Source organism: Triturus cristatus, chromosome 6 (assembly GCF_964204655.1).
Source record: "Triturus cristatus chromosome 6, aTriCri1.1, whole genome shotgun sequence".
Classification (NCBI taxonomy): domain Eukaryota; kingdom Metazoa; phylum Chordata; class Amphibia; order Caudata; family Salamandridae; genus Triturus; species Triturus cristatus.
This window is the reverse complement of record NC_140589.1, coordinates 1,020,023,700-1,020,045,229: the sequence shown is the minus strand read 5'-3', so window position 1 is coordinate 1,020,045,229 and position 21,530 is coordinate 1,020,023,700. Positions and strand designations below refer to the sequence as shown.

Sequence of the window (21,530 nt, the reverse complement as noted above, 5' to 3'; positions counted from 1 at the left end):
GACCGCCACAGTAGGTAGCTCAAGGCTGATAGCCTCAGCCGCCCTAGGCAACACCACTGTGTATTGAACTCCCTCCTCTGTAGCCACGGTAGGAGGAGACAACATGCCAAGATCTGGTGAGGTATCCAAACCACTGGCTTCCCCCAGTTCCTCTCTCCATTCCGGTTCACAACCTAACTGGTACGTCAAAGGTTCTCCAGACCCCTTCCAGTCCTCCACACCCTCCTCTGGCTGCCAATCTGGTTTTAAAGAGCCAGGGTAGAACAGGGGCACAAAAGTACCCGTCCGCGCAGGATCCAGCGTCGGCTGACGCTGGTCCGTCTCAGTGTCTACCTCGAGGTAGAGGCTGGGGTCGACGTCGGCTGGGGACTTAGTCGATGTCGGTTGCCTGCATGGTGCCAGTGGAGTCGGCGCCGGGAAAGACATTACAAGGTCTACTGGCACTGATCCGGATCCAGGCCAGGATCCAAGTTAGCCCTGAGATACCGGCGCTGCCGGCGTCAAAGGCCCAGGGCCCCCAGCCGAGTCAGAGGGGCCTGAAGCTGCACTGGTGGAGTCAGGCTGCCCAAAGATAACATGCCTCGCTCCATAAAATTGACGAAGCTGGGCAGGGGTCGCTCCGGGTCCTGGGTAAGGAGGGAAGCCCGGAGTCGGCCCGTCGGGCTATGCATGTGGAGCCGTGGAAGGGGCACTACCCGCATCCCTCGACCGGGACCTCGAACTGCACGGAGCCAACTACCGGGCCTCCAGAAGCTCTCGGATCGCTCACACAGACTTCGGATTCTTGGTCCGGCAGTCGGAGCACGACTTAGGTTCGTGGTCGCGCTCCATGCAGAAGAGGCACCCGCACTGCGGATTAGTCACCGACATCAGTCAGCTACAGGAACCGCAAGCCTTGGAGCTGGGCATCCCGTGTGCACCAGGAGTCGATGAACTACAAAACTATGTCGACAAAATTCGAGAAAAAGCCAGTCAAAAATTGACAGGAGGTACAGCTCTCTCCGGATCTGCTCCAGTCTGACGCCTGGGGGTAATTCTAAGGTAAGGAACCTATAACTGTTTCTTTCAGATATAAACTGTTACAGCATAGGTATAATGAGATTTGTTAAGTTTGACTCTTTTATATACCAGGTCTATTGTAACAGCTTCAGCAGTCTCTAGTTATAATCAAACATGTTCAGAAATAACCGGAACACACTTATACAGCTATGCATTCATGTTCAAATTATTATTAAAAAACAGACAATATTTTCTAGGCTCATATCTTACTCTTCCAAGCTGCATAAATTTAGGCTGATTCAGAAGAAAATTACTTTTTTCTTGTTTGTTCTCATGCAAAAGTCTAAAGGTTCATTGCACAATCTGATTTTATGTTTAAGGAAAAGTCGACATAGATAAAATATTCAGATGCCCAACGTGTGCTAGCATAACAAGGGTATAATTGTTTCTTGACCTCCCAAAGAAAAGTGGAGCAGATCTGCTCCCTCAGCAGACTTTAATGATCATTTGACTGTTGATGTGAGCGACAGAGTGCCCAGTCAAAATTTCAAATAAAGTACTCTTTTTTCATTGGGAAGAGTTAATCCAAGAATGGTTCAAAGCCTGGGTCTTGTTTATAATCCATAAAACATTGGCCTGCTTTTAACTTATCTACATTAGACCAGTAGTTTTTTGTTACCAGATAAAGGCTCGTCTTAGCCATGTTTTCCTGTATTAAGACAAAGATCTTCCAGTCAAATATTTTGAGGGACATTTGATATATGAGCAATCTAGGGTAGAAAACTATATTTTTGTTTTTTCCTACTATCATGTAGAGCAGGATTATTAGAGCTGAGCTCCTCTTTGGACCAAACTCAGCACTTTCTTGTTTAATTCTGTCTAAGGCTGAATCTGCCTTGTCAGCAAAGAAGCAGTATCTCTCAAAAGACGCATCCTTAAGGTTTGAATGTCCTTCCTCTGAGTGACCCATAGAATGAAGCATCCAAGCATGCCGAAATATCGATAAAGAGGCACCCTTAGAACTTGTCACTTAGTTTATTTTGTCAAGACTGGATCTAATAATTTTCTTGGCAGCCTCAAATCCATCACAAACCACTTCAAAGAGGTCCCTCGCATGGTTCAGTAAAAGTAGAACAAAACTAGGATTTCTGGGGTGTTTTTTAAGATGCTTTTATTATTGTATTATTACAATTAACTATCGGGTTGCTGTAAAATGTATGCAGTGTGAAGATATTTTAATATATTTTTTTAATTCTAAAAACAATTATCTTTTTTCATAGTGATGTCTAGATAACTTGCAATACTTGTCCTGAAGGTGACGAATCATTTACTTTTCACCGAAACGCCACAGACAGTTGTTTGAGAATTTTTATCAGTTTTTAATATTTTGCAAGTATATTGTTTTTAACTATATGAATGATACACATAATGAATATGGTACATATATATGTTGATATGATTTTGTGGATTTATGCATTTGCACTTTGTCCCAATTTTTTAGATATTGTGATTTTTTTTTATAAAAAGTACAATATATTTGAATATATGTTTTAGATTTTGTTTTTGAGTTTATTCATTATCATTGCCTCAATTCAGCAACATGGATGTTTTTCTTTAATCCAACATTTTTGGGGAAGTTTTGTATATACTATATCACATAAGTTTTCCATCTGGTTTGCCGTGTTACTATACGGGCTAGGTTTGATTCTTGATCAATGAAAAAAGGGAGTTTTTGTTTTGTTCTGCACTTATGTTCTAATTGAGTATTCCTTACGTCTGTACCTTGATTGTATCCGTATATAAATGTGGAGGCCTCTAATCTTCTCGGTTTGTTAACAGTCAGTCAATTTGATATGAAGAACAGAATATTTGTAGCGTTATATTTTAGTTTTCTAAGTGTAAAAGCTGTTGTCAGTTTGGCACCTATGCATTGTATTTACATGCCTAATTGTTGAAAATAATGTGTAGACATAAGTATTCTACAGAACTCAGGAGTGAAGAATTGTGGTAAAAGACTGCGGCTATGAATATGGAGACCATTTCATGGATTGAGTTGCTTTATTTCGGTTTCTTGTGTTTTTTTTTATATAGTCCTCTTCAGGAGCAACATCCGGGTACTAGGGTAACTCCCTCATGTTTTTGCGTTATTCAGTAGAAGCAAAACCAGTTGGCAAGTAGCACAATAGAGATGCCCCTTTGCAGATAATGAGGGACCCTGAATCTCCAATAATTCATATTAATTGCCAGTGACTTGAATGGTCGGAGCCCACCGGTGCCGCAGAGGCCTGCACTACACGACTAGAAAACTATCATCTGTCAAAGGGCATGTGAGATGGGAGAAGTAAGTCAACAGGTGTATGCCATTGAAAAGATTTCAGATTACGTTTGGAGCCAGACCGTCAGGCAAAGGAAGAGGATAACAATTTTCCATCGTCTTTCATGAAAGCCCATCTGAAATTTGCATGAAATGAACAGGGGGCCCAAAGCTGGCTTTAACAGTGTTTCATCTGGGTCAAAATGGCACTGGCTCAAGGGGACTCCTAATATGGGTGCTGAGCCAGCGCCATGAAGAACACTGGAGTCCACACCAATGCTCCAACAAATGGCAAGGCCTCTTGCAGCAAAATAAGGGTTGCCAGATCTGTATTGACGTCCGGAGCATAAACTGGCACCAGAGAAGAGGCTGCCAGAGGTGGAAGACTTAGACCTCATAGCTGCCTATGGGCTTGAAGTCGAAGGAAGGGGAGATGGGCAGTACACAACCAACAAGGCCTGCAGGGGCACCTCCAGGAGCCAGAAAATTAAAAAGTGGGCCCGGCAGTGCCAGGGCAGGAGAAGGAGTGGCACCGGACTCAGGTCCTCCGTAACAGAAAATGAATCTGAAAAAGACATTGCAATCAGAATCTGGGAATGGGACAGCAGACCAGACAACCTCCCTAGGCAATGGAAGAGAAGTTGAAAGAAAGAAAAAGAATCCTTGATTCAGTACTTACCTATATTTGGTGTGGGACTACTTCTCCATGGGCAAAGCCTCCTTGACGGAGCTTAAGAATGGTATCTGTACCAGGACCTGTAGAGGCAATGACTCCACTGCTTGAAGGCTCAAGAAAGAGAAGCTCCCACCTGCTCCTACATAGCGACCAAATGAATAACCAGACTGAGATGTGCAGTTTCATACTCCAGGGGCATGGATCTTCGAATGTGGAGGGCTAAGCTCTTTGAAATTCTGAATCAGAGGGAGAATTAGCCGCGCCAATACAATTTGAAGTGAAAACTGCAGCACAGAGCAACTCAGGATCCCCACTGATGGGTGCAGAAAAAAAGGAAATAACATTAAAGTCCTGGCGTGGCAGCGCACATGTCTCATGATGTCACATCAAAGCCAGCACTATGGAGCCACTTCTTGGTGCACATTTTCAACTTTTCAGGTACGCGATTGGCAGGTAAAAGAATCCATCCGATCCATCAGATCACCTTATTGAAACAGACTCCATCATGTTACATGATAAATATTGGTAATTGGCTCCGATGTTGATGCATTACTCGTTATATATGCAAGTTCAAAGATTCATATGATACATTAATCACTTATGAACGGATAATACACTGGTGTGTGGTTAAATGCGGTCTACCTGTACTAAGGCATAATAAAAGCATTCACTATAAAAAGTTGTTACAGTGAAGAGTGATAAAGGGGTATGATGTACATAGGATATTGGACAGTTATGGAGGGATTGGAACGCGAGTCAGATAATGATGCATCGAATGACCCAAGATTTTAAAAAATGCAATATTTAAGTCATCGTTTTCATACAAAGTCTTATTCCAAAAATGTGAAAAACTGTTGGATGCCAAACGGGCTGTTGACCTAGCTCATGGTGTCATTCCAAAAGAAGAGACTTACATGGCACTAATATTTAAGAGGCAAACCTTTCAGTACTGTTTGGACTGGCATAAATAATCGTAAACTAAATGTATAATTAACTGCAACATTAGTCTGAATTACAATTTTACATTGCATATAGTGTACATCTTCATTATTTTCGACAGGTTAGTCAGAATTAGTAGTTCAGGAAGCTAATAAAAAGTTTGGTGAGACAAGAGTACCTAAAACTGACGTGTGATGGAAGTTATGAAACAGGTGTCAAGCATCAATTGTGTTAGGAAATAAAGTGTCTTTACAAATGTTTCAAGGACCAGCCAGGTTCTGTTAGTCAAAGGCCCCCTAGTAAGAACAAGCTGTCTCACAGATTCGCAGTAAGCCTGGGTGGTAAACTCCGCTCTGTTCGCTGAGTTTTTCCCATTCTGCGTACAGTGTGGAGTTCCAAATAACTTAGGGGAGTGGCGCGGAATATAGTTTGTCACTTCACGGAGTTACGAGTAGCAGAACTCTGCCCAGACCTACTTAGCATGCCCAAAGGAGAAAAAAGATTGGACATTTCAAAGTCGGAGCCTCTTGGCAATCAAACTGATGTAAGCCAGTTGACGTTTAAGACCAAGTCACTCTATGAAATTGTATCAGTTTGAACAATCTAATGTGGATCGTTAATTGACAATTCTATATTCTACCTTCAGCTTCTGCAGTATGATCCACATCGTTCACCCCACTGGCAAATGGCTGCAGTACAGTATTTTCTGCACGGGTACCAAGATCATAAAGTGTGCAGGCTGGCAAGGGATGTTCTCTCTGTTCAAAGTGTGTTTCTGGAACCTTCCCAATCCCAGCTTGGTGGTTGAACCCAGAGAATGATGCAACAGGCTGCACACTCATCGACGGATGTTGCTCCTGAAGAGGACTACATAAAAAAACACAAGAAACGAAATAAAGCAACTCAATCCATGAAATGGTCTCCATGTTCATAAAGCGCAGTCATTTACCACAATTCTTTACTCCAGAGTTCTGAAGAATACTTAATTTTCAACAATTAGGCATGTAAATACAATCCATAGGTGCCAAACTGACAACAGGTTTTACACTTCTAAAACTAAAATATAACGCAACAGATATTCTGTTCTTCATATCAAATAGACAGTTAACAATGGTAAGCAATAAGGCAAACCTAGAAGATTAGAGGCCTTCCCATTTATGTACTGATACAGACGTAAGGAATACTCAATTAGAACATAAGTGCTCCAGATATTTCTAGGTCAGTAATAGGTCAGTTAGCAAAAATGGACAATCCTCAAAGCATTTGGGCATTAGGGGCAAAAAATACTGGCTAGTTGGTAGAGCGACAGGAAGGTCACGTTTTGAGTGGTCTTTCCTGCAGAGAGGAAAAGGTAGTAGAGGAGGAAGGTTACGCAGGTGTGCACTGTGGTATAACAAAGGGCATGGGTGAAACTAAGTGAGCGCAGGTGGCCGCCCCATCCCAGAAGTGACACAAACGTCACAATTGTCAGATCTGGCTGGGGAAGGGAGAGAGGTCTGCCGTTGACCCAACTGCGGTTCGTTAACCACCTGTGCAGGTATTTCGCAGTTCCTTCTGAGATCTGAACCACATCGGTGAGATTTCCAAGATGCTGTGCCCATTGGAACTTCAAGTCCCACTGCAGAGCCCCCATACACCATCTGGCATGTCTTACCAACAGGATGCAGGAGGCCATGAGGCCCAACAGCCTCAGTCTCACCGAAATCCAGGATAGAGGCTGAAATAATGGAATCATAGCCTGAACATCCTGGACTCGCTGCTCGGGAGAATAAGCTCAAAACTGCACTGTGTCCAGAACAGCATCCGATGAAAGGGAGCGTCTGAGAAGGAGTCAGACGTGACTTCGGCACGTTTATAGAGAACCCCAGCGAATGCAGAAGGTTCGCCGTAGTTTGAATGTGGGAGACGACAGCCTGGGGCGAGGACGCCTTCAACAGCCAGTAGTCGAGGTAGGGGAAGACTGACACCCCTAACCTGCGCAGATGAGCTGCGACCACCGCCATCACCTTGATTAACACCCGAGGGGCACTGGTAAGGCCAAAGGGAAGCGCAGTAAACAAACTGCTCGTGGCCTACCTTGAACCGCAGTTAACGCTTGTGGCCCGGCAGGATGGGAATATAAAAATACACATACTGCAGGTCCAACGCTACCATCCACTCTTCTTGGTCTAGGGCCGACGAGACATGAGCCAGAGTGAGCATTGTGAATTTCTCCCTTTTGAGGACGAGATGGACGGTCCGAAGATCCAAAATGGGCTATAGCCCCTTGTTCTACTTCGGAATCAGAAAGTAACGGGAATAACAGCCACTGCCTACTTCTGAAACTGGGAACCTTTCTATAGCTCCCTTGGCCAAGACAGCCGTAACTTCCTCTTGGAGCAACTTTAAATGATCCTCTGTCAGCCTTTTCTGATTTGGCAGAATAGGTGGAGAAACAGAAAGAAAAGGTAGGGAATAGCCCTCCTGGACTATCTGCAAGATCCACTTGTCCAATAATATGAATCTCCAGTGAGGAAGATGATGACAAATTCTCCCACTAACTGGAGTAGTGTGGCCCTGCAGAATCAGCCTAGGATTGCTTGGAGGCTGCGGCTGCTGGGGGCAATGTGGTCGACGACTTCTGGCCTCCATTCTGAGATCGGAATGCACCACATCCACATGCTCGCACGGCTTGGGCAGTCTGTGCGAGATGGTGGCTGGGATAGGGCTGACGGGGCTGGAAACCCCTTACGTTGCCACGAAAAGGGCGAAAGGAAGACAGGCCACGGGGGTGGAGGAGAGGCCAAAGGATCTGGCCTTCGCTCAAGTCCATGAACCTGATCAGGGCTGAGTCTGCCTTTCCCCAAAAAGGCAGGTTCTATCAAAGGGCATGCCCAATTGGCTTGGACATCGCCCAAGTAGCCAGTTGTTGGAAGCCAGGCATGGCGCCTCAAGACCACCGTCGTTGAAATCGATCTGCCCAGCGAATCATTTGTATCTAGGCCACACTGTATGATGAATTTTGCTGCATCTCTCCAATCCTTGACAGCTTGGGAGAGCACAGCCCGGGCCTCCTACAGAACTTGAAGCAGCACTTGCTCAACCATCTCCCAAAGGGAATGGGAGAAATGGCCCAATAAGCACCCAATATTCACCGCCCGCAATGCCAGTCAGGAGGAAGAAAACTTCTTCCCAAATGAATCCAGCCTCTTGGAGTACCTATCCGGAGAGGCGGAAGGGAATGCGCCTTGGGACGTAGAGGTCTGCACCACCAAAGTTTCTGGAGTGGGGTGTTGGCTGAGGAATTTTAGGTCGCCCACAGCGGGGCGATGTCGGTGTGCAATCGTCATTCACAGGAGCCCCTGCGCTAAGTTTGGTCCATGTTACTAGTAGGACGTATGTAAGTGCCTATTTTTTTTTTGTTGAAAATATCTTTATTGAGCATCAGACAACAATAGTGAACAGTTACATCTTGTATGCATGCGTCATCTGTGCATTTTTCTGAGAATAAGCCACGATCTGGTATCCCACTGACAAAGATCCGCCCCTCCATCGATGAGGCACACCCCATCCCACATTGTCAATGGTTATCAGCAAATGAGACACTCAACTAGTAACCCAAGTGGCATGTGGACGTATGTAAGTGCCTAATTAAAGGGCAACAGGGGTTCGGAAGTGGAAGCCCCAGGTTGAACTACCTCAGACAGGAGATTAGTTCTGACCTACACTGAGGGCAGCTCTAGTCCAAGGTCCTTGCTGCCCTCTTAACCACCATGGCATAGGATGCCTCCTCCTCCGTAGCCACTGTTGGTGGAGAGAGCAATCCAGTATCTGGAGAAGTATCCAGTTCACTGACCTCCCCAAGTTCCCAATACCAGTCGACATTCTCCTCAGAGACTTCCAGAGTTTCATGAGGGTCCCCAGATCCCTCCCAATCCTCTCCTGAACCTAGCAAATCCTCAAAGTGCTCAAGCGGCAAAATGGAACCTCTGGGTTCTGTCAACGTCGGAATCGATAATCATCGTTCCGGTTCCGTGCTGTCGGGAATGTGGATGGAGCTACCGCCACCGACGGGCATTGGTGTTGTCGCAGGGACTGACTTCAGATTCGACGCCTGGGAAGGTCGCATTGGCATGACCTGCGTCGAACCGGATCCGGGATCGGATTCCTGGGGCCCCACGGGCGCCGTGGCCAGAGTAGATGGCATCGAACTGAATGGGGCCCTTTCTAACCCCAAAAGCTCACCAGCAGGGTCGTTCCATTCAAATACGAGGCGAATGGCTTCGTCAAACTCTTACTTGAGCAGCAGCCGCTCCTGCTCCTGGAAAAGTTTGGGGGGGTGAGGGAGACGCGAAGTTAACCCTGGTTCCGCGGAACCGTACCTACAGTGTCGGTGCTCCTTACCTCTCTCGACGACAGACGCCAGCTGAGGTGAAAATGAAGACCGCTTGGACTTCTTATTCCTCTTACCCGAGTGTCCCTAGGACACCGAATGGGAGGAAGAGGACTTAAGGCTCCTTGAGCGGTCCCGCGACGACCTCCTCTTCGATCGGGACCGTGACCTCCTCGGAGTCCCACTGGACGGTGTTTGCTGACGGCCTGCGAGTAACTTCATAGCCCGCTTCCTCAAGGTCTTCGGAGCCATCGCCTGACAGTTCAAACAAGACCAACGACATATGTTGTGGGGATTGGTGACCAACATCATGCAGGAACAAGTCTTGCATGGCTTGAAACCTGCCTTCCTCGAAAACATCCCTTGCACACGAAGTCGGAAAAAAATCTAACATTTCGACTAAAATCAAGAAAAAGCCTTCCAAAAAGCGGCAGAGGGGTAGCTCTTCCCAGATCGGCACTTAACTGGCGCGGAGAGGAAAGAACGGACATCTACGCGGTCTTGGGTCGGAGGACCCAGTAGTATCACTTACAGACATTTGACAAGGGGCGAGCAGGAAATAGCTTCTAAGTTGATCAGGACAATTGTCAAGAAGTTAGTCAGTGCGGGAAACCACCACAGCACATGGTTCAACAATCCCTCCACCCCACACTCCCTTCAACAATTCGGGCTCTTCACATCTTCTATATTCACCAAGCACACTTTGGTGTAGTGCCATTGATAGAGAATGTTCAAGGGAGACTCACTGCCCCCGGATGAGAGTCAAAGTTGTTTGCTCGCTCCATTATTTCTTCGTGATCAAGGGTTGTGACCAGTTCCTTTTCCAAGGATCTCTGGAAAGGTAGCTTAGTGTGTCACTTTCCAGTGTTCAATATCCTGTTTATGCAGACTATGACATGGGTGTCCCCCGTATAATACAAAAGAAGGCGGTGAGGGGTCTATCGGCAACCTGTTTTACAACTGGGGTCAGAAGCCAGTGTCAGAGCTGTAGGTAGCAGAAGTGTTCCTCTTCTAGGAGTGCACCCACCTACTAACCACTTTTGATACAGGGGGTTCTGTCTTTTCCTGGTGAGAATTCTGGGTTAAACCATAGGGGTTTGAAGGAAGATGAGGAGCAAATAAGGCCCCTCTTCACTGCTATAGTATCACATATTTCTAGTGTGGCACCCATGATCCAGGATCAGTAGAACGTGTTGGTCCGGTACGGTTTGGGTTGCTGAGGGATCTCCCAGAGGGAACCAGCTGCCATCATATGGTCTATCAAGCACCACCCCTTACTCATCTCCCATCGTGCCCAGAGTTTGAGGTACCATAAGTGGGTTGAAACAATGGTTGGCAAGGTCTGGGAAACTCAATCTACCCTGTTGAAAGCACATAGAGCATTGTTTTCTTGACAGATGCCCCCTCTTACCCTACCATATAAATGTATAGCAGATCTCCTGTGGGTCTCCAAAGTAGACTTTAGGTTTTTTTAGTGGTATGGTCTGCAATGTGTAGAGAATCTAGGGCAAGTTCGACATTTTGTATGCAGCTATTCAGCGGAGCAAAGAAAGTGTCATATTTCCAACTGTAACTCAGTAATCACTTACCTTCTCAGCTACGGAGATGAATATCTTGCTTTAGAGAGGAAAGGGGCTAATGCCAGGCGAAAGTAGTTTATATGGTCTGTTGGCCACCAGACCAGAGTCAAGGTTTTTAGCTGTTCGACTATCTTCCTGGGGGTGGAAATGTTTAAAATCTCCGATATGGTCATGTTGATTTTAAACCTTGACACTCTGATAGGATGTTCATTCATCGGGAACAGCTAGGAGGGAGCTAGGAGTATGCATTGGAAAGAAGATTATCATCCGCACACAGTGTAAGTTTAATATCCGGTGTGCCAAATTTAATACCTGCGATTTTGGGGCTAGCTCTAATGAACAAGTTACTTACCTTCGGTAACGCTTTTTCTGGTGGATACAGTATCTGCCTGTGGATTCCTCACCTCTTTTCCCTTTGTAGGTTCCTTCTGATGTTCTGGGATAGTGGCTCAGTGTATTACTTAGCGCTGGGACGCTCAAGGGCAGCCATGCGCTTTAGAAATCTGTTTTCATTTCATTTCATTTCTTGTGAATATCCCCTGTGCCAGCATTCCACGGAACTTTTCTTTCCCAGCACTCCACGTCCACGTGGGCGACGTCACAATGCATCGGCTCCGCTCGCGACTCCGTACGACGTCACCGGAGCCATAAGAAGCCCACGTCGGCGTGATGACGTCAGTTCCACCCATTTTTTCCGAGCCTTCGAGGCGAACAGGTGAACCAACGACAACTCCAAGTATACACAGTATATAGAATACCAATACATATACATACAAAGCAACGGAATGCTAATCAAACAAGCATTTCCTACAAATGTACCAGAAAGTACCAAAACATTTCAAACAAGACCTATTTCGTGGTATAGAAAGGTGGACAACGGGGAGGCGGGTGGGCCAGTGAGGAAGTCACAGGCAGATACTGTATCCACCAGAAAAAGCGTTACCGAAGGTAAATAACTTGTTCTTCTGATGGATACATCTGCCAGTGGATTCCTCACCTTGTGAATAGATTCCCACAGCAGTCCCCACTCCCGGAGGAGGGTGTCCACCTTCATATACCAGAAAGTCTTGTAAGACAGAGCGCGCGAAGTGGCCCTCCCTCCTCATCTCAGTGTCCAAGCAATAATGCTTTGCGAAAGTATGGAGGGAGGCCCAAGTCGCGGCTTTACAAATATCTGCCACAGGAACACCCCGGGCCAGAGCAGATGTTGAAGACTTGGCTCTAGTAGAGTGAGCACGAATACCCTCAGGAGGAGTCTTACCAGCCAGGGCGTAGCAGATCTTGATGGCAAGGATGATCCATCTTGATAAGGTGCGCTAGTGCACCGCTCTACCCTTCGAATGACCAACGTAGCCAACGAAGAGTTGATCATCAAGACGAAAGTTTTTAGTCCTGTCCAGATAGAAACTCACAGCCCTCTTCGGGTCAAGGCGATGGAGTCTTTCCTCCTCTTTGGAAGGATGAGGAGGTGGATAGAAAACAGGGAGGGTAATAGACTGCCCCAAATGGAAAGGAGTAACAACTTTTGGCAGAAAGGCAGCCCTGGTCCTAAGAACCATCCTTTCAGCATGTAAAGTAAGAAAAGGGGGTTTGGAACTAAGAGCTTGAAGCTCACTTACCCTCCTTGCCGAGGTTATGGCTACAAGAAAAACCACCTTAAAAGACAACAGCCTCAACGGACAGCTATGCAGAGGCTCAAAAGGGGACCCCATAAGAAAGGTTAAAACAAGATTAAGGTCCCACTGAGGCATTACAAAAGGAGAAGGAGGAAACATGTTTGTAAGGCCCTTGATAAACCTCAGAACAACCTGAGACTTAAATAGCGACGGTTGATCTGGAAGGCATAGAAAGGCGGATAAGGCCGAAAGATAGCCCTTGACCGTGGCCACAGCACAGCCCTGCTGAGCCAAGGAAAGAGCAAACTGGAGCACCTCAGAAAGATGGGCTTTTAAAGGGTCAATGGATCTCTCTCCACACCATTTAACAAACTTAGACCACCTGTAGGAGTAAATGGACTTGGTGGAGTGTCGCCTGGCCGATAAAATAACATCCACCACATCAGGCGGGAGAGAGAATGAACTCGGGTTGCCCCGTTCAATCTCCAGGCATGAAGGTGTAAGCTCTGGAGGTGGGGGTGTAGAACCTGCCCCTCCGACTGCGAGAGGAGGTCTGCCCTCAGAGGGAGACGGAGCGGAGGGCACGAGGAGAGGTGGAGAAGATCTGTATACCCACACCCTTCTTGGCCAATCCGGGGTGATCAATATCACTTTGGCCCTGTCTTGGCGAATCTTCCTCAGAACCCGAGGAATCAAGGGCATGGGAGGAAACACGTAAAGGAGTCGTGAGCCCCAACTCAACTGAAACGCGTCCCCCAACGCCCTCTGCATCGGAAACTGGAGACTGCAGAATGACGGGCAGTGCGCGTTCTCGCGGGTGGCAAACAGGTCCACCCGAGGTGTCCCCCACGTCCGAAAGATGTGACGAACCACCTCCGGATGGAGCCTCCACTCGTGGTCAGCGGAGAACTGCCGACAGACTGTCCGCACGTACGTTCAGCACCCCGGCCAGATGATTTGCCATGAGACAAATCTGATGGTCCTGAGCCCAGGACCATAGACGCAGAGCCTCTCTGCAGAGACAATGCGACCCCACTCCTCCCTGTTTGTTAACATACCACATCGCGGTCGTGTTGTCCATCAGGACTTGAACAGAATGACCGTGAAGGGAAGGGAGGAAGGTCTTGAGTGCCAAACGAATCGCCCGCAATTCCAGAAGGTTGATGTGAAGCAACCTTTCCTCTGGAGACCAAAGACCCTTGATTTCCAGATCCTCCAGATGCGCATCCCACCCTAAAGTGGATGCATCCGTTATCACTGTGGCCACCGATGGAGGTAGATGAAAGGGCTTTCCTTGCGACAGATTGCCCTCCACGCTCCACCAAGATAGATCCGCTGCAGCTTCTCTGGAGATCCTGATCGACTCCCTGAGATCCCCGTTGTGCTGATACCACTGCCTGCCGAGACACCACTGGAGCGCCCTCATGTGCCAGCGTGCATGGTTGACCAACAGAATGCAGGAGGCGAACAGACCGAGCAAGCGAAGGACCTTCAGAACTGGAACAACCGCTCCATTGTGGAATAAAGGGAACATTTCCTGAATGTCGAGAATCCTTTGAGGAGGAGGGAATGCTCGACACACAGTAGTGTCCAGTACCGCCCCTATGAACAGGTTGCGTTGAGAGGGCACCAGGTGAGATTTGGGCACATTGATTTAAAAACCCAAGTCGAATAACAGCTGAGATGTTACCTGCAGATGATGCTGCACCATCTCTGGGGACTCTGCCTTCAGAAGCCAGTCGTCCAGGTAGGGGAAAACCGGAATCCCCGACCTCCTGAGATGAGCAGCTACCACTGCCATCACCTTTGTGAAGACTCGAGGTGCGGTAGTAAGACCAAACCGGAGGACCGCAAACTGGTAGTGTTGCGACCCAACCGTAAAACGGAGATACTTCCTGTGCGACTTCAGGATTGGGACATGGAAGTACGCGTCCTGCAAGTCGAGCAACACCATCCAGTCTCCTTGCTGCAACGCTTGAAGAACCTGCGCAAGGGTCAGCATCTTGAATTTTTCCTGTTTCAGGTAAAAGTTCAAGATTCTGAGGTCCAGAATCGGACGCAATCTGCCGTCCTTTTTGGGAATCAAGAAATACCGGGAGTAGCATCCCTGACCCCTTTCCTGCTCCGGAACCACCTCTATTGCACCCTTCTGAAGCAAGGCTAGAACCTCTTTCTGTAGGAGAAGCAGATGGTCTTCCGAGCAATAACCTAGGCAAGGAGGGTAAGGGGGGGGGAAACTCCCGAAAGGGAAGGGCGTACCCAGTCTCTACGAGGTTCAAAACCCAAAGGTCTGTTGTAACAGATTTCCAACCCCGTAGAAAGTAGGACACCCGACCCCCCACAGGTCTTACATGATCCGGGATGGGGGATCTAGGGCTGCTTCCCTGAAGCCTCATTGGGAGCAGAGGAAGAGGACGAAGAAGAGGGGTTACGGCCAGAACCTCTCCGACCCCTTTGTCTCCCTCTATATGATCTATAGAGGGGATTCTGTTGTTGCTGCTGCTGCTGTTGCTGCGGAGGCTGTCGGTAGGAGCGAAACGACGATCTTCCAAAGCCCCTAAACTTCCTAAAAGCAGAACCCCTTGCCGGAGCTTGCAGGCCCAAAGACTTCGCTGTTAGTCTGCTATCTTTAAACCTTTGAAGCGGAGAATCCGCCTTCTCCCCAAACAGCTTCTGTCCATCGAATGGCAGATCCACCAAAGTGGCTTGCACATCTGCAGAGAATCCCGAGGACCGAAGCCATGCCTGTCTTCTTGCAGCAATGGACGAGCCCACAATTCTAGCCACCGAATCTGCTGTATCTAAGCCTGACTGGATGACTTGTCTGGCAGCGGCCTGCGTGTCAGAAACCACTTCTAAGAAGGACGCCTTATCGCCCTCCGGCAGCTTAGGGGCCAAAGTCTTCATTGAATCCATCAATGCATGCACATACCTCCCCAGTAAAAATGTGGCATTAGAAGATTAAGGCCATGCTCCCCGATGAAAAAGTCTTTTAGCAGCCTGCTCCACCTTCTTAGACTCTGTCTGCGGGAGACTGTGGGAAAGCCCCCGAAGCATGCTTGGAGCAAGAAGCCTGCACGACTAGACTCTCCGGAGACGGGTGCACAGATAAAAATTCCGGATCACCAGGCGCCACCTTATACCTTCTTGCCACCTGCCTGGAAACCGCCGGAGAAGAAAGTGGTTTCCGCCACACCTCCAACACAGGCTCCAAGATGGCCTCATTAAAGGGCAACAAAGGCTCTGAAGTGGAAGTAGGGGAGTGCAGAACTTCAGTCAACAAGTTAGACTTATACTCCACCGATGGCAACTGCAAGTCTAATAGCTCTGCAGCCTTTTTGATAACCGTATGATAGGGAGCCAGCTCCTGAGGAGGAGAAGATCTTGCAGACGTGTGCTCCCATTCTGGTGTGGTGTCCAGGCCACTAGCCACCTGTATGCCCTCAAAATCATCCGAGGATGTATCAACCTCGCCTTCCTCTGCCTCCTCTCTGTATCTGCCTTCATCAAACAATCTTTGGGCCTCCCTTCTAGATCGAATCCGGGGAGCCGGTGTCGACGACGTCGTCGGCGGAGCCAGAGGAGTTGGAGTCGGCGGCACCATAGAAGGCGTCGGCGGCGCCATACGCGTCGCCGATGAAGATGGCAGCGGCGTCGAAGAAGGCTCCGAAGTAGGTCGGTCCATCCGAAGTCGTGTCGGATCCATAGACTGCGCCGAAAACTGCCACGAAAGCGCCATCGGCATGAAGGGCATGAAAGGGGCCTGAGCATAATGCTGCGGCACCCCTAACGTATAAGCCATCGGACCCACGGGACCAGTTGGTGCTCCGGATGGGAAGGCCGCCCTATTAAAAATACCATACATGGCATTCAGAAAGTTTGATGAATCTGTACCTGGAGCCGGGAATTGGGGATAAGGGACCGACCCTGTATCCCTTTGAAGAGTCACCGGCGTCAGCTCCGCAGTATCATCCACCGGAGCCGCAGAGTCATCCGGCATCGGAGCAGCCTCTTCCTGATCTTGCTCATCCAAGGGAACATCACACTCCACTCGAACCGGAGTCGAAGCCTTAGACGGAGACGGAATCGGGGAACGAGCCGGAGCCCGCTTCGGCGAGGGAGACTTCGGAGACTTAGAAGGAGAAGGTGACAAGTCCTTGCTCCGACGTCGACGGGGCGAAGCAGACCTCTACTTACTGGACTTCGAGGACCGACGCCGAGAAGAATGCTTCCTCTTCTTGTGGTGTTTCTTCGACTTCGACGACCTCGAAGTCGATGACTCCCGCCTCGACTTCTCTTTTTTTCTCCCTCTCTTCTCCTCACCGATCTTCTTCATGAAGAGCTTAGTCTTCCTCTCCTTCAGCGCTTTCGGATTCATGCTCCTTCAGCACCCGCATTCTTCCACATCGTGGTCTGAAGAAAGGCACCATAAGCAGTCCTGATGCGGATCAGTCATGGACATCAGGCCTCCACATTACCTACAGGGCTTAAAGCCCGACTTCCTCGTCGAAGACATACTGAATTTTACACAGTAACACAGCCAAACTACAAAGTAGCTAGAGAGCACTGGAAAAAACCGTTGCGCGTCGACGGCGCGGAAAAAAGGGAACTGACGTCATCACGCCGACGTGGGCTTCTTATGGCTCCGGTGACGTCGTACGGAGTCGCGAGCGGAGCCGATGCATTGTGACGTCGCCCACGTCGACGTGGAGTGCTGGGAAAGAAAAGTTCCGTGGAATGCTGGCGCAGGGGATATTCACAAGGTGAGGAATCCACTGGCAGATGTATTGTGAGAAAGTGGCTCTGTATATACTGTTCCCTAATAGGTACAGGGTGTACACAGTCCACAGTCCCCCAGAGGCTGATAGAGGTCAAAGTTAGGTATGACCTTACTCTCAAAAGTGGTAGCTTGGTCGAGCAGTAAGGCGGTACCAGAGGACAGTGTAAAGCATTTATTGTACACACTCAGTCAGCAAATGGTTTCACACACTCAATAACTGAACTCTAGGCCAATGGTTTGTATATATAAAATATATGCTTGTTTTATTTTTAGAACCACCAAGGGAGTAAAAATATACTTTCTCAGAATGAGAGGTTGAATATAAATACTTTTGTCTTAAACAATAAATTTGTGTAAAAAGTCACAGTTGGTTGCAATAAACAATCCTATTTCCTAAACATAACAATGCATTGAGCTCAATGGTACATTCAGGTTATTTGTAATAAATTACTTTTTCAGATTACTTTTGGAATTCCAGGTCTGGCTCCTAGAACCAGCCTGGGGTCAGTATTCAGAATCAAGTGATGAAAGTCGACTTAATAACTGTAATGATTTTTAAATAATATTTAGCTATTTCAAAAGTTAGCACTTAGAAAATATTTCAAAGAAAACATTCAATGGATCTCTATGGCAAGAAATTCACATTGCAGGTAGAGTACTTAATCGTTACTTTAGTAGTCCAGGACTGGGTGCCTAGACCCAGGACTGGGGTCCTTATCAAAAGCAGGTAAGTAATTTCGTTTGCAGAAATGGTACGATTTTAAAAGAATATTTCAAATTTGCAAAAATAGACACTTAGAAGAAATTTCACAGAAAAGCAGACAATGGTTTCCTATGGGAGAAAAATGAGTTAGAGGTAAGTATAGTTGTGAACACTTTTCAGGGTCAGGGCTGGGCACCAAGATCCAGCACTGGGAGCTCACCTAGGAGCAGGTGAGTAAATTCGTTTTTGTCACTTGGCTGATTTTTGGTGAATTTTTGCAGTTTTGAAAAGTTCACACTTAGAAGATTTTTGAAGAAAAAGCCAGTCAATGTTACCCTATGAGGAAAATGAAGTTAGCGGTTTAAGGGTAAGTACTCGACTGGCAGAGTTGAAATTCCGGGCATGGACTCAGGGGTCCCCCAGTGTCAGATAGGTACAGTTGGTTCACCCTCAGCGGTTTCAGGACGGCCGGGTGCAGAGAGAGTTAGGCCCAATGTTATCCTATGAGGGATAGGGGGGCCTTGGTTGGTGGCTGCTGTCTGGCAAGCCACGCGGCTGTGGGAGCTGGGCTCCTGGTCACTCACTCAGGGCAAGTGGGGAAGTAGGTTAGTGTAGAGAGGGCACTGCCAGGGCCACTCGGGCGGCTGGGTGCAGGGTGCTTTTGAGCCTTCGGGCGCTCAATGGAAATCAATGGGAATGTTCCGGTTTGGAAAAAGGCTGCAGGCTCGGGGATGAGGATGTTTCAGGTGCCACCACCACTTCGAGAGGTAAGTTGGGTAGTTGTAGGTTAGGTGGGTACCCCGGGATTGGGCACAGGGGGCCGCAGGGCGCCGGGGTGCCTTTTGACGTCGGGAATCTTACCCTCTGGTTGATCGCGGTTGGGGTGGCACTTGGTTCTGAGGCTGCAGGCTTCTTCCGGGATGTCGAGGGGGGTCCTTGAGTGCCGGACTCGGGGTCACAGTCGCCGTGGGGTCGTCCTCAGGGTCTTTGTCCACTCCGGCACTGGCCAGGCTTGGCTGGTGCAGAGTGTGTTGGGTCCGCGGTCCCGGGCTGCTGCCAGGGGTTAAAAATAGGTTTCTTGAGTAGAGCCTCTACTCATGGGAGTCCCAGGGGCTTAGAGCCAAAAGGTAGCCAGGTCCTCCGGGGTTGGTGAGGTTGCTGGCCACGAGAGATGCCGCGCTGGTGCAGGTTCGAGAGTCGACAGGCCGGTAGGGCTGGGGCCTAAGCAGTTGGTGTCTTCTTCTCTTTTTAGCAGCTGCAGGGCAGGTCTTTGTTCTTCTTGCTCTTCTTGTAATTTTCTATCTGGAATCTGCGGAAGGAAGGTTCAGGGTGCCCCTAAATACTAGATTTAGGGGCGTTACAGGTAGGTGAAGGCCAGGGACCAATGGGTCCTTGTCCTGGGGTGGGTACACCCCCTATCCTGCCTCTCTCCTGTGGGAGGGGGGCAGTAGCCTAATCCTGATAGGGTAGGGCCTCCCATCTTCAAGATGGCGAGAGCCCGGAGATGTGCTTCACCTCGCCTCCCCCACCTGAGGGGTGGGGTGGGCAGGCTGGCACACCCCCTGTCCTTGTATGGGGTTTCCGGCCAAGCTTCCTGCCGGGGGTTGCAGTGGCCTGGGGACACTCCAAATGGCGGCCTGCCTTTGAATCTTCCCTTTGCTCATCCTGGGGGAGGAGATTTCTCACCTCACCCAGGATGTGCATTGTTGCAGGCCCGGGAGAGCAGGGGCTCTCCCACCCAGGGGTTCAGCAACGTGTCTGCTGTGTGGCAGCCTGGGTAGCCTCAGAGCAGACGTGGATTGTAAGTTAGCTGTAAGGGGGCATCTCTAAGATGCCCTCTGGGGTGCTTAGTACATTAAATCCTACACTGGCATCAGCGTGGGTTCAATGTGCTGAGAAGTTTGATACCAAACTTCCCAGGCTTCAGTGGTGCCAATATGGTGCTGTGGAGCTCGTGTTTGACAAGCTCTCAGCACAATGTACTCTTAAATGACAGCACTGCACTTACAGTGCCCAGGAATGGACCCGGGTACTGTAGGGGCACAGGGCTCCTGCTCCTGTGCCCACACCATAGGCGTAATGCACCCAGCTAGAGGGGTGGCTGACATATGCCTTGGCAGTGTAGGTGATGGGCATGGTACACAGTGATGTGTGCCATGTCGACTCTTTGTTTTGTCCTGCACCCAGACACTCAGCCTGCAAGGGCAGTGTGTGTGTAAGGGTACAGGGCCTCTGAGGGTGGCACAATGAGTGCTGCAGCCCTTAGAGGCCTTCCCTGGCCACAAGGCCCTGGGTACCTAGGGTACCATTTACTAGGGGCTGACATGTGGCTAGGGTTTGCCAATTGGGAGTTTGTGTGGTTTAAGGAAGGAACATAGGCCCTGGGCACCTGATTGGCAGGAACCCAGGGTACACTCAATCGAAGTTCATTCAGCAATTTAGCAAAAAGTGGGGGCATACCATGCAAGAAAGATGGCACTTTCTCACATGTATCCATCAGAAAAGTTGTGCCAGAGATTCCAATCTGAGTGTAAAGAGCAGGGGTGACAAAGGACATCCTTGTCTCATGCACCGTCTGATCATGATCCAGCATGAATGAAGCCCATTGAGGCACATTTTAACCCTAGGCTCTTGGTATTAGGTCAGTAACCATCTAGTGAAGGTCTGCCCTTTCCCAATAACCTTTGAGTGTCTGCCATGATCTTCTAGTCCTCCCTGTCAAATGCTTTTTTTCAAATCTAGGGTGACTAGGAGTTAGTCCACAGGGCCGTTACTGCTCACCAGGCATGACCCACCATCTTGTATTCTGGCCGTCCGCCAGCCGATTCACAACACCAATCCCCACTGGCTCTCGTGGGTCGCTCCATGTCACAGATTGTGCCTACAGACTGCCAGGGCCTGACATCTGTTGCAGCTTGGAGAGGTGCAGACCAATGTAACCCTGCTTTGGCAGCAGCCCGGAATGGAACTTCGTGTTTACTTGCCTGGCGCCATGTTGGGTTTGGCCACGCACCCTCATCCCCCAAACCCCCTCTCCCGGTGCTGTATTTTAAAGCAAAGCAAACCTGCAGGATATAATCATGTCCTACAATAAAGTATGACAGCCCTCTGGGGAAGTGGAGGTATTGTTCATGAAGCGTACAGCAGTACTAATAAAGTGCTGGTCCCTTCAAATAAAGAATTGGTAGGACTGATTAAAGTGCAACTGAATAATATGGTGGCGACATAATGGGTTGATGCCTGTATTTCATCTAAGCAATCGAGCAGCTGCCTAAAACCAGGTATTCTCTACCCTACTCATTCCACAATGAAGGGTTCACATATGAATTCATTTAATTTCCGGAACTGATCGAGATGTCATGCAATTATGTCCATTGTTTGCCATGCATTGGTTCATGCAGCATTATGGAGTTAAGTCCCAAATTACTTTAATTGTATCTAAATGATACCATGCTTTGAGCAATGGTCCTCCCACAAACGCACCGTGTCCTATTCAACCTTGCAAATATTTGGCAGTGACCCCTCTGTATTCTTTTTTAAAACTGTATTTA

The 21,530-nt window shown here is 48.5% G+C and overlaps 1 protein-coding gene across 1 annotated transcript in view; it reads right to left on the bottom strand.

Moving 5' to 3' along the window:
- The window catches only part of BUB1 (BUB1 mitotic checkpoint serine/threonine kinase), an 850,308-nt gene that overhangs the window by 231,027 nt on the left and 597,751 nt on the right, over positions 1-21,530 (bottom strand). The window contains exon 25 of the mRNA XM_085611813.1: positions 5,569-5,795. Within this exon, the coding sequence (XP_085467939.1) occupies positions 5,569-5,795 (227 nt within the window). The remainder of the gene's footprint in view (positions 1-5,568; positions 5,796-21,530) is intronic.